This window comes from Loxodonta africana, chromosome 15, assembly GCF_030014295.1.
Source record: "Loxodonta africana isolate mLoxAfr1 chromosome 15, mLoxAfr1.hap2, whole genome shotgun sequence".
Taxonomy (NCBI): domain Eukaryota; kingdom Metazoa; phylum Chordata; class Mammalia; order Proboscidea; family Elephantidae; genus Loxodonta; species Loxodonta africana.
Window position 1 is genome coordinate 5,630,980 of NC_087356.1, and position 13,628 is coordinate 5,644,607.

The 13,628-nt window shown below is 44.0% G+C and overlaps 1 protein-coding gene across 1 annotated transcript; it reads left to right on the forward strand.

Annotated features, from left to right (window-relative positions):
• The first annotated feature begins 216 nt into the window (after positions 1-216).
• Positions 217-11,009, forward strand: NMS (neuromedin S). The gene is made up of 6 exons (XM_023552579.2): positions 217-292; positions 2,629-2,684; positions 2,986-3,036; positions 8,262-8,285; positions 8,387-8,440; positions 10,838-11,009. Exons 1-6 carry the CDS (start codon positions 217-219, stop codon positions 10,958-10,960), a joined length of 384 nt encoding a protein of 127 aa, XP_023408347.1. The 3' UTR covers positions 10,961-11,009.
• Positions 11,010-13,628: the final 2,619 nt, after the last annotated feature.

A 13,628-nucleotide genomic window follows, 5' to 3' on the forward strand; every position in this document is an offset into this window, starting at 1 on the left:
CAGCATGACATTTATCAGAAAGCCAAGGTCCTCCTGCGCAAAGCTGATTGGTGCTCAGCCACTGGGCTCCGGGGCACTGCGACTAAAGGCACCCAGTTCACTGGGGCGGCCAGACGCAGCGCTAAGCTTGCCTCTGCCTGTGAGACTTGGGGGGTACTCAATTCCTGTCCTAACTGCACACTTCTGTGGCCATAAAAGAGAAACTGGACTAAGAAGATGAAATATTTTCCTCCCCAACTCACCTCCATCTTGGCCATCTACTGCTTCTGCATGCTACCAACTCCCTCCTCAGGTAAGGGGACCTCCTCACCTGGCCCCACCTGGCCTGAGCTCCTGAGGAGGACTGCAGCAGACCTTGACCCCCTCCCAACCCTTCTGGAGAGTCAGACTTGACTCCCCCACCTACCCCTACTTCCACTCTCTGGCTTCCTGGATTCCCATTTGTCTCTAGCCTTTATGAGAGAGTGGACAGAGCGAGAAGCCTAAGCCTTTTACCTAAAGAGACGTCTTTCCCCCGTGGGACTGTCTTTAAACAGCTCCTGCCCCAGGCTGTGCTGCTGTGAGGAGTGAGGCGCAGTCATGGTAGGAATCAGGGGACAATCTCAACTTCTTAGCCATCTGTGGTTCTGAAGAGATAAGAGCACAGGTGGGAAAACTGAGTTTACAGTCCAGTGGCTGAGAATTGAGAGGCGGTTAGCAAGGGGAAGGGGTGACGCGTGCACAGGAAAAGGGATCTTTTCAAAGCCTTTCCCGTGGGCTTCCCGGAGGCAACAGCCCGAGAGCGCTGGCGAGGCCCCAGGTCTGCGTGGCTGGGGCGCTGTCCGAGGTGCTGACCCGGCGCCTGGCACCGCCTCAAGTTCTGAGAGTCGAAGAGTTTATAGTGAACCAGGGGTGGGGTGAGGGATGAGGGGTCGGAATGCGTTACCATCATCTCCAGATAACTCACCGTAGGACGCAGGGAAGAGTGTGGTAGCAGGAATTATGGTTGGAAACACACACTTTCAAAGTTTTAGATTTTCCGTTAGCATTTTGATTTAGGAAAAGTAGAAAACCTTTGAAAATATATTTCAAACAGAGAACATATGTTTGTTTTTTCCTGTTGTGGAGTGTAATCACAGAATGTAGGCATTGCAAAGAACCTTAGCAGTCATCTAGTTTAACCTCTCACGGAGTCAGGAATCCCTTCTATGGGTTCCCTGCAGAAGGTAGTCCAGTCCACAGGCTACTTTGAGTGACACCCCACTGTCTACCAACCTGAGACAGTAACTACACTTTCTGGACTCCAACAGAACCTTGTTTATGTTACACTTTCGGAAATCAATTATTAACTTTTGTTTATCTGTCCATATATTTATATTCACCTCCCTCTTTCTCCTACTTGATTGTAAGTTCTTTGTGGGTAAGATACCTGTAGTACTTATCTTTGTATTGTTATCAGAGAAATTTAGATAGAGTGGGTTCTCAATAAATTCACATATTTGAATTGCTTTATGTTTTTGAATGATGCCAATCATCAAAAACTTCTTTACACTGAGCTGAAATCTGTTCGTACGTAACTTCTAACCACTAGACCTAATTCTGGTATCTCTTCTTTATGACAGTTCTCAAAATATTTGCAGGCAGTCAACATCCACTTCCTAATTTTTCTCCTTGCCAGAGAAAACTATGCTCAGTTCTCTTAACTCTACATTATATCTTGGCATTTCAAATAGGACTATTACAGTTCAAGATTTGGACGCTGTAATTATTTGACTGTAGCATAAAATTCCCTTTGCTTTTTCTTGGGTTATAGAGAGTTTGCAGGGGGCAAAAACAAAACAAAAGCGAACAACTGAACACAAGCAAACAGTGGGTCTTTATTATTATTATTAAACTACTCTTGAGCCAGAAACCCTCTGTACCATATTTTTAAAAACCTAAGTTCAAGATCTTATATTTATCCCTTTTTGACTTAATCTTGTTAGTTTTTACCTATGCAGTTGCTTCCGTCAGCTGCAGTATTGTTTATTCCTCTGAGTGTTACATCACATGCAAATGAGATGAAGTCTTCTCTTAGGTCAGATAAAGGTTGACTGGCACAGGAGCCAGCTGCATGCTGGGAGCAACCTCCTCCAGGACCCCATCCCTGGACAGTCTGATTCACCAGAGAAATAGTATCCGTATTTCTTCAAAGTTCCAAGGGTGATTCTGACACACCTGCTTTGTTGACACCATTTCCTAATATTCTGTCCTAATTTCCGTCAAAATACAAACTAAATTGTCACCTAGGGTTTTTCTTTTTCCCTTTCTTTCCTGATTTGCCAATTCCTGTACTGAAAGCTCCTGGTAAAACAAAACAAAACAAACAAGAACATGTCTTTTAAGATTCATTTTGGTTCAAATCTCTGACTTACCAGTGGTAGGTGGAAGTGTGTTTTCTTTGTAAATCCTCTCTTCCTCTTAACTTTTTTGTATGATTCTTTCCTGATTTATTGTAATAATTCATTAAATATTTTTATTACTGCATAAAATACTATTTATTAGATAATACTGTTTTAATGTTTACCATGATCTTCATGGCAAAGGTTTAAAAATAAATGCCATGGCCCCTTTTCTCCTAACTGATGTTTTTGTGGTTTCTTACCATAGGATTTCCTCAACCTTTAAGTGATCCTCCGGAAGCCTTGGCTATTGTGCAGCTTGAGGTACACCGTTTATGTGAGATTTTTATTATTTAGTCAGTGTGGCCTTGAACCTGTCCTGTGGGTGATGTTCACATAAAACTGTGTCTTAAGATCAGATTCTTGGCTGCAGCAGGAGCTCACTGTGGCAATTTTCATGGCCTCATTCAAGGCCACTGCCACTGCGTGAGAGGTAATGCAAGATTCACAAAGGGACAATTTTAGAATTTTAAATGTGTTGTAATAAAATTCTATTCATTAAAGAGGGTATTACCTATCTTTCATTCATTTTCCTCATTTATTCTTTTCTTCTTCTTTTTTTTAGCAACTGGCATATTGTCTGAATCAGTGGGCAACTCTTTCTATCCAAAGTAAGGTAAAAAAAATTAGTATACATATGGTAATTCTTTTACACTACAATTGATATCTGTAATAAACACTCTTTTGCTACCAAAGGAGGATGCTATGTGTGTGTCTAAGACTGTAGTTCTAGAAAATATAAGTGAATCTCTTGAATATAAATTACCATAAAAATATCAGGAGTTCATTTTATTCTTATAATTATCATAGAAATATAAAAAACCAAACCCATTGCTGTCGAGTTGATTCTGACTCATAGCGACCCCACAGGACAGAGTAGAACTGCCCCATAGGGTTTCCGAGGCACAGGTGGTAGACTCGAACTGCTGATCTTTTGGTTAGCGGCCGAGCTCTTAATCACTGTGTGACTACGGCTCTGTAGTTTTTATATATATATATAATTAATTAAACATATACATCAGGATATATAAAAAATACAGCTTATCGTATATTACGTATAGATACTATGATACAGCAGTTCTCTAAAACCTTAGCAGAGCTAATGTAAAGGTCCTAACTAACTATGGGAACCACAACAGAAATATTCCAATGGCTACTAAGTAAATGCTGATTCAGTAGAAAGTGCAAAGTGTGTCTCAGGATAGAGCCCATTATCCCCGAGCCACATTTCTTCTCTGTCTCTCACCTCCACCCCCACCGTAGTATTCCACATTCCAGGCATATGGAGCTTCTCACTATTCCCCAGATGCTCAACGCCCTTTGTATCTCTACACATGCTTTTTCTTAGCCAGAAGTTCCATTGACTCCTTCTGGAGTTGACAGCTCAGGCTCTGAAGCTAAGCGACCTGGGTTCTAAAATCCAGCTCTACCATCAACTAGACACCTACCTTTGGAAAGTTTCTTAATCTCTCCATGCCTCAGTTTCCTCATCTGTAATATGGGGATAATAGTTATGTTGTTGTCGAGTCAATTCTGACTCATAGTGACCCCATAGGACAGAGTAGAATTGCCCCATAGAGTTCTCTTGGCTGTAAGTTTTACACAAGCAGATTGCCAGGTCTTTCTCCCACATAGCTGCAGGGTAGGTATGGACAGCCAACCTTTAGTTAGCAGCCAAGTGTTTAACCATTTAAGTGCCAACAAGGTTCCTTATAATAGTCATAACCTGTTGCCATCAAGTCGATTCCAACTCATAGTGATCCTACAGGACAGAATACAATTGCCCCATAGAGTTTCCAAGGAGCGTCTGGTGGATTTGAACTGCCGATCATTTGGTTAGCAGCCATAGCTCTTAACCACTATGCCACCAGGGTTTTCTATAATAGTCATAGTAGTCTCTTAATGTTATTGTGAGAATTGATTGCTTTAATATTTATGAAGTGCTTTCAACAATGTCCAGAACATGGTAAATGAAATAATTTAAGTGTTAGCTATTACCATTGACTCTTTTTTTTTTTTAATTTATTATATGGTAGTGAAAACATATACGACAAAACATGACCATCTCAACAACAGTTGCGAGTTGTGCAGATATTCTCACTATCCTTTTCCAAATCATTCCACCACCATTAACATAAACTCAATGCCTCCTGAGCAAAAACTCTACTTTTCCCCTCCCTCCCACCCCTGCTAACCACTAATAATCTCTGGTTTCTATATATTTGATTATTCATGTAAGTAAGATTATACAGTATTTGTCCTTTTGCAGCTGACTTATTTGGCTCAGCATGTTTTCCGGGTTCATCCACGTTGTGGCATGCATCAGAGCTTCATTTCTCTTCCCGGGTCAGTGGTATTCCGTTGTGTGCGTAGACGCTACATTTGGTTTATCCATTCATCTGTTAGTGGATATTTAAATTGTTTTCAATTTTTAGCTATCATGAAAATCTCTGTAATGCACGTTGGTGTACAGGTTCTGCTTGCTTTCCTGCTTTCATTTCTTCTGGGTATATATGTAGGATTGGGATTGCCAGGTCATATGGTAGTTCTATGTTCAACTTTTTGAGAAACTGCCAACATGTTTTCCACACCACTGTACCATTTTACATTCTCACCAGCAATGGATGAGTGTTCTAGTCTCTCCACAAACTGGCCAACGCCTGTTGTTTCACTGTTTTTGATCAATGCCATTCTAATAGGGGCTATGTAGTATCTCATTACAGTTTTTACCTCTTAATACAACTAATTCTCACTCTTCAGGACTCAGGTGCCACTTTCCCCTTATCATGCCTCTGTCCCCGCATGTGCAGTTTACCATCATTCACAGGGTTGAAGACAACTGTCACCTCTCATCTTCAGAAATAGTCTGTACAGCCTTGGAACCTGCAGCAGAGATTCCAGGTGAGAACTCAGAGTCCTCCATCTCCTGGCCATTGCCTCCCACTTCACTCTGAAGGGCTTTCCTTGTCCCTCACATGAGGCTGTGCAAGGATCCCCGGCATCAGCTGAGAAAGTGGAAGTGAGGCGTCACACGTGCTACCTGCAGTGTTACATGGGGCTCTGAGGGTCCCCCAAGTGCAGGGCCAACCTGGAATGAATTTCCCCTCCCCTGTCTCCATTGTCCCAAATCTGATCACATTCATTATTTCCAATCGCAGGAGAGCAGGGCTTGCACAGGGAACAAAACTACCAATACTCTTAAGCTATTAATAGACAGACTGTGGCCTCTCTTAGCCTAGCTGCTGCCTCAAAGCGTGACTGTGAGCAAGTCACTTCCTGTCTTGGGACTTTGGTTCTCTCATTTGTCCAACCATGGGTATGAGTCACCAGGGCTCTCAGCGCACACCTAGCTCTGGTCTCCGGAATGGTACAGATCGGTGACATGAGGAACTTTATCTCAAGGCAATTCAGAAAAGAGTTACATTCTGCTGAGAATGCCCTATGCAGAAGCTCTCTGTGTTTCGTGTTACTACATGGGACTAGAAGAAGTCAGGAAAAGAGTCAATGGGCTCTTACAAACAGAGAGACCTACTCTTTATTCATTAAAAATATATGTATATACATATATATTTAACCAGAGCATGCCGGGGCCAGGTGCTGTGGGTACCGAAGAGATCAAAACAGACAAAGACACCTGCTCTCATCAAACAGATATTCTAGAGTGAGAAATGAGTAACAAAGAAGATCTATATGTAAAATTTTAAATATTTTTTTTCTAAAGAGAAAAAAAGTAAAGCAAGGAAGCTGTATAGGAAGTGTAGAGAAGGGTGTTTAGCACCAAGAAAAACATCTTCACGTTTACTGTTATTTTTTGGCCTGAAGTCACAGTGTAAAGTTGCAGAGCATGGTACAAAAGACAATTATTTGCCCTAGAAGGGTCCATGAACACAGACGGACACGGACAGACACCACTGTGAGCGGATGCTGACAGGAAAAGCGGGAGCTGTGAAAACAGTGAATACTTTCTGCTGGTTTAAAAATGGTGATTAAATAGTCAGTCTGAACAGAGCCTCTACTATTATAAATGTTAATTAATTACAGTGCGTGTGTGTGTGTGTGTTTACAGCTGTGCAAGTGTGGAGTAGAGGAAGAGGAGAAAGAGAGGCAGGGACAGGAGAGAACGCAAGGTGTCACCTGCTTGCATTGCAGAAGCTCTCCACAAAGCTTGTACAAATAGGTATTTATATTTGCAGCCACAAAATTAGGTGTCTTAGTAACAACTTTAATTTCTCTTTGGATTGACGCTTGAGATAATCCAAGAATGTCTGAATGGGAATGAGATGGCAATGATCAGTGTTAGCAGACCAGCATATGACAAGGTCTTTCACAGTGATCCTCTCCAGCAATTTTGTAAAACTCAGGCATGAAGACGCAGACTGGGGTTTCGTGAGACGACTCCACACGCTCGCGTTGCAGGGTCCTTGGGTCAGATGGGCTGCGCGTAGCGTTTCCCGATCATCATCCACAAACAAGGGCCAGGCTGGGTTCTAACAAGGCCTTAGAAAATAAAAGTTGGGCTTTCTGAAAGAAGAGTGAAGATTCATGAGAAAGGACACATAAAAAAAAAAAAACAATAAATTGGTGAATTTGAACTAACCCTAAAAATCTGAAATCTGAAGGACATCTAGCAGCAATTAAAGGCTTTAATAATCATTTTATTCGTGTCTTAGTCAGAAGGTGATCTGAGACTGATTTGAGTATCGCTAAAACCTTATGAAAGGGGCCCCGGTGGCATAGTGGTTAAGAGCTCGGTTTGCTCTGTGGAGAAAGATGGGGCAGTTTGCTTCCATAAAGATTACTCGTTGCAATGCGGTTGATCCCAACTCATAGTGACCCTGTAGGAAAGAGCAGGACTGCCCCCATAGGGTTCCCAAGGCTGTGGGGCAGTCGTTAAGAGCTTGGCTGCTAACCAAAAGGTCGGCGGTTCCAATCCACCATCTGCTCCTTGGAAATCCTACGAAGCAGTTCTACTCTGACCTACAGGGTTGCTGTGACTTCAGGATGGGCTCTACCACAAAGGGTTTGATTCTTTTTTTGTTTAATCTTTAGGAAGCCTACTGCTAGTTCTCCCTTGGAGCTGCTGGTGGTTTGGAACCAATCACTGACCTTTTGGTTAGCAGCCCAGTGCTTAACCACTGCACCACCAGGCTCCTCCCATAAAGATTACAGCCTTGGAAACCCTATGGGGCAGTTCTACTCTGTCCTAAGGGGTCGCTATGAGTCAGAATTCACTGAAGGGAACGTTTTTAACTTTTTTTTAAAGCCCTGTGGAGCATATTTCTACTCTGACATGCAAGGGGTCGCTGTGAGCTGGGTTGGACTCCACTACAACCGATTTTGGAGTCCCAGCATGGCTCAGGTGGTTCAGAGCTCAGTTATTAACCGAAAGGTTGGCAGTTCGACCTATGCAGAGGTGCCTTGGAAGAGAGGCCTGGTGATCTGCCTCCAAAAGATGACAGTTACTGAAAATCCTTTGGAGCACAGTTCTGCTCTGAAACACACTAGGTCACCGTGAGTCGGAATCAACTTGACAACAGCTGATTTGGTTTTTTTGTTTGTTTGTTCGCTATAAATCATAGAGTATGGTTTCCCTCCCAAAGATTGAGAAGATGAAATGAAATGAATTTAAAGAAAAATTATGGCAACTTTGTTTTTTATAAAATCCCATATCGACCATAGTCTTAAGTTTGTATAATGGAGCGATTTCTTTTTAGATGGCCAGCTCATTCAATAGTACTCAGGTTAACCAGGCTAGGCCACGGTGTAACAGACTGAAGACTCTGTCAGTTGCTTGTCCCAGTAAAATCCCACATAACGGACTCTCGCAATTCTTTGTCCAAGGTTAATCAAGACATACACAAAAGGGTGAGTACCTGCTAACCCAGAAATAAGTGCGTGCAACTTCCACTGTTAGAGCAAGCAGGACTTAGTACTAAAATCGCCTTTTTTTTTCTTCTCTTATTTAGTTTTTGTTTCACTACTCCAGATCTCAGGAGCCAACACATCCAGTTAAAACAGAGGTCAGTATTTTATCGTAATAACTTTGTTGGAAAAGGGACCCTCCCCTGCACCCCTTTTATTGTGTCTTAATTAATATCCACGGGCAAATAGAAGAGTAGGGGGCGTCCATAACCCCTCTGGGTGAAGCTTTTTAGTGTTCCCCCCCGACCCCAGCTCCAGGGCTGCAGGGATTATCTTTCTCTCTGGGGTGGGGGTGGTGGGTGGCTGACAGGTCTGCAAAGTTAGAGAATAAAATTACAGAAAAGGGAAAACAAGAATGACCTTTTTTTACATTATGCACTTAAGCAGCTGCACAGAGAGGAGCCTGGGGAGCTCTGCGCTTTCTTTACGCTGTTTATTACCTTCGGAAACCCTGGTGGCACAGTGGTTAAGAGCTAAAGCTGCTAACCAAAAGGTTGGTGATTAGAATCCACCAGGCGCTCCTTGGACACTCTATGGTGCAGTTCTACTCCGTCCTACAGGGTCGCTATGAGTCGGAATCGACTCAACGGCAGTGAGTTTGTTTTTTTTTTATATTACCTTCTGTTTTTAAACGTTGGAAAGTGCTTGGTGAAATGTAAAGCACCATACCCCCAAAAGTGATCCATCCGCCTGCATTTTCCTGTGCTACGCGAAGGACAACCGCCACCTCTAGCTTTTTTCCTATAAGCCCCGGGGAGCCAGTTGCAGAGGTAAATTTCTGCAGGGTTCTCACACCACAAGACTTGAGGAACACTGGGATGGTCGTACAACATGATTTATAACTCAGGTGGCCTGTTCACGGCAACTGAAATTTCGCCTTTAGAAAACCATTTATAAGGGGGAGTCACTGTTTAGGAAGCACCAAGTTTGTTTATGGTGACGGAAAATTTGGCAGTGGATGTTGGTAATGGCTGCACAGCGTGATTAATGTAATGGTGTCACTGAAAAATGTTGTGTTATATACATTTTTACAGCAATAAAAAAGTCATTTATTTATGTAATTAAGGCTTCTCAGATCTTCAAGAGTGCCTTTTAAAAAAGTAAATACCCAGAGAAGCATTGCCTCCAAAGGCAGCAAAGACTCACAGGTAGTGTAAGACTGGGAATGGGGAGCAGATAAGGACAGGGATAGCCCTGGTGGCTCGAAGGTTAGCACCTGGCTGCTAACCGGAAGTGTGGCAGTTTGAACCCATGCAGCCACTCTGTGGGAGTAAGACCTGGCAATTTGCTCCTGTCAAGATTAAAAAATCAAATGAAACAGATTGCTGTCTAGTCAATTCCGACTCATAGCGACCCTGTAGGACAGAGTAGAACTGCCCCACAGGGCTTCCAAGGCTGTAATCTTTACAGGGAGGCCTGGTGCCGCAGGGGGTAAGCATTCAGCCCCTAACCAAAAGGTTGGCAGTTAGAATCCACCAACTGCTTCTTGGAAACCCTATGGGGCAGTTCCGCTCTGTCCTATAGGGTTGCTATGAGTTAGAATCAACTTGATGGCAATGACTTTAGTTGTCAATCTTTCCAGAAGCAGACTGCCACATCTTTCTCCCATAGAGTAGCTGGTGGGTTTGAACCACTGACCTTTTGGTTAGCAGCTGAAAGCTTTAACTTCTGGACCAGCAGGCCTCCTCCTGTAAAGATTACAGCTTAGAAATCCCTATGGGGCAGTTCTACTCTGTCACATGGGGTCGCTATATGAGCCAAAAACAGACTCGATGAAACACAATGACAGTTATCAAGAAGTGGCAGGGACACCCCAAAGGGAGAAAGAAGGACAGTGAAAAAGAAAAGATAAACTGTCCATGACACTAGTTAGCTTTTACTCTGGGCCCGAATACCCAGAAAGGATTCACAGAAAACTAGGAAATGCATGAGTGTGCATGCCTGGGTGTGTGTGGGCAATCACAGACAACTATAAAGCCGAAAAAAACCCAAACCCATTGCCGTCAAGTCGATCAGACTCATAGCGACCCTGCCTCTCCTATGACAGTCAAGTATAGGGCAATAAAAACGAGTCAGGGTGGGAGGTGAGGAAGCTGCCCTTCCTTCCACCTTGTCCCTCAGACAAGACCAGCAGGCAAGGGAGCCAGAAAGAACCTGCAAGGAAGGTGCTTCTCTGCAGCAAAGCACTCCACCCTGGAGGATGAAAGGCTTGGGGTTAATGCAGACACAAGTCTGACTTAGCCCTAAGCGAATATTTTGAAGTGATGGGTTGAAATTGAAACCTGGTAAGTGGTTCTTTATTGAAAACATAAAATTTCAAGCTTCGGCTCTGGAATGGATTTTACTCTGAAAATTAAACCCATTTGTAAGGGAAGGGAGTCAAAGGAATACATATAGCCCTGGGCTCCCGAAATGCTCTGCTGGGGTTGGTGTCTGCGGCTCCTGTCTGACCCTCTTGGGACACCTCTGCCCTCATGGCGCCTCTTTTTTTGCAGTTTCCTCCCGTGCACCCTTTAATGCGCCTAGCTGCAAAGCTCGCCAACCGGAGGCTGGAAAGGTTTCTGCAGCCAGTAGGTGCTCTTTCTCTTTCTACCCCGCCATGTTTTTTAGGCCAGTGAAAGTTCCAGGTGAATGCGTGCTGTGGTCTGGGGGTGCACTTGTATTCTTTCCCTGAATCGCAGTCTCCACCTGGGGAGAAAGCTCTGGGCCACAGCCACTGGCTGTCGACCTTGAACAAATTCCTCAACTTCCCAGAGCCTCAGTTTCCCCGACTGTCACCCCACAAGGGGCTATAGGGCTGAGGGAGGGATCGCATGTGGGCAGCCTTGCCCACCATAGCCTTTTTCACTCTCCTCAGCTCCATTTTTTTTAACTTTCCCTGTGCCTACTGGTGGCACAGTGGTTAAAGCGCTCAGCTGCTAACCAAAAGGTTGAGAGTTGGAACCCACCAGCTACTCTGTTGGAGAAAGATGTGACAGACTGCTTCCCTAAAGATTACAGCCTTGGAAACCCTATGGGGCTGTTCTACTCTGTCCTATGCGGTTGCTAGGAGTCAGGATGGACTCAATGGCAGTGAGTGGGTTTTGCCTACATCTTCCTCCTGATGTGAACATTTTACCTTGGTGGGATCCTCTCTGCTTCCCCTATTATTCTGTTCTTTATCCCCATCTCAGAGCCTTTCGTGTTTGTTTTCTTTCTTAAGTGTACAAATATTTTTTGTTAAAATGTTAAAGATTTAGTGCATGATAGCAAAAAAAATTTTTGTTTTCAACACTGTCAGGACAGGTAAGAAAGAGGACCAGCTTGTCCCAGTTTGCCCAGCACTTTCCTGGTTTTAGCTCTGAAAATTCCAAGATCCCCGGGAAACCCCTCAGTCCTGGGAAGCCCCGGTGCGGCTGGTCACCCTAAGCCCAGGCAGCAGTTTGTTGGATCCCCAGCAGATTGAGGCCTTCCTCTGGGTGAGTCTGACTTCATTCTTATGTCAGACCCATGAGGCAAAGAATGAACTTTACTGAAAAGATGAAAATTTGCCTAAACTGTCGGTCAATTTGGATCCCTGGTGGCACAGTGGTTAAGAGTTCAGCTGTTAACAAAAAGATTGGCAGTTCAAATCCATCAGCCGCTCCTTGGAAACACCATGGGGCAGTTCTACTCTGCCATATAGGGTCGCTATGAGTCAGAATCGACTCTACGGCAATGGGGTTTACCAGTCAATTTAAAAGTTGGAGCTGTTGGGAAAGGCAAGCAAAACTAACATTGCCCTGGACAACGTACAACTGAGAAATCAAATCAAGAAAATAGGCTACCTTCCAGCAGGAGCTTGTCATTAGCTACATAGTTAGCAGTTCACTTAACTGCTTTTTAGCTCCTTGCTTCTGAGTTGTCTTAGTCATCTAGTGCTGCTATAACAGAAATACCACAAGTGGATGGCTTTAACAGACAGAAATTTAATCTCCCAAAGTCTAGGAGCCTAGAAGTCAAAACTCAGGGCGCCAACTCCAGGGAAAGGCTTTCTCTCTCTTTCTGCTCTGGAGGAAGGTCCTTCCCTTGGTCTAGGAGTTTCTCAGCACAGGGACCCCAGGTCCAAAGGAGGTGCTGTGCTCCAAGCGCTGCTCTCTTGGTGGTATGAGGTCCCTCTCCCCTCTGCTTGCTTCTTTATTTTATATCTCAAAAGAGATTGACTCAAGATACAACCTAATCCTGTGGATTGAATCCTGCCTTACTAACATCATAGAGGTTAGGATTTATAACACATAGGATAATCACGGCAGATCACAAAATGGAGGGCAACCACACAACACTGGGAATCATGGCCTAGCCGAGTTGACACACATTTTTGGGGGACACAATTCAGTTCACAACAGTCCCTTAGAATGGAACCAGGGCAGTACGGGATCACAGGACAACTACTCCTGGCCTCAGGGATGTGGTTTATGTTAAATTAATCTGTGCCTCGTTCCCTCACAGGATTCGGGGGCTGCTGCTGTGGACTTTACCAAGAAGAAGGTATGTAAGCCCTGTGGAGATCATAACCCTCAAAAAAAAAAAAGGAAAAGAAAAGAAAACACAACCTACAAGAGAAGCCAGGAAAACGCTTGCAGCGTGGCCACCTTGCATCCCCTCTAGACTATTTCTGGCAAGAATTGATCTCAAAACACGATTCTGAATGTCTGCTCTGAGGCTGAGCATTTAACCGGAGGTTTCCTCTGGCTTCCCGAGGGGCAGCGCCCCTGACTGTTAATGTTTCGTCTCCAGTTTGCAAATGGATCCCTTGGAAACATCCGCTTCTAGGAATTTGCTTTCTGTGGCTTCTGGGCCCAAATTTGGGGAGAGGATTAGAAGTGGGCACGTACCCTATACGCCAGGGGTTATCAAACTTTAGTGTGCATCGGAATCACCTGGAAGGCTTGTAACAACAAAGATTTCTAGATCCCACCCCTAGAGATTCAGTAGGTCTGGAGTGGGGCCTGAGAATTTGCGTTTCTAACCAGTTCTTGGTGTTGTCGATGCTTTTGGACCAGGGCCCACACTTGGAAAACCACTGCCGCCATATGCATTTCAGAAATACCTTGGTTCAAGTGATTGCATCATAGTTTATGTTTTTATGTTGCAGGATTATGCTGCCACCTTGGGACGACCATTTTTCCTTTTCAGGGTATGACACATTTTGATAGACTTTTTCTCTTTATTTTCTAACCCTGATTCACCCCTGCACAATCAGCACAGCCAGTGCCCAATGATGAACTGGTGAATAAGAGTGGGCATTCTCTCACCCACTTACTTAGG

Bases quoted from the DNA above. Each gene is read 5' to 3' on its own strand.
- NMS (XM_023552579.2), top strand. From the start codon at position 217: ATGAAATATTTTCCTCCCCAACTCACCTCCATCTTGGCCATCTACTGC. The intron at 3,037-8,261 runs GTAAAAAAAATT...TCTTTGTCCAAG, and splicing joins CTCTTTCTATCCAAAGTAAG to GTTAATCAAGACATACACAA. The intron at 8,286-8,386 runs GTGAGTACCTGC...TCTCTTATTTAG, and splicing joins ATCAAGACATACACAAAAGG to TTTTTGTTTCACTACTCCAG.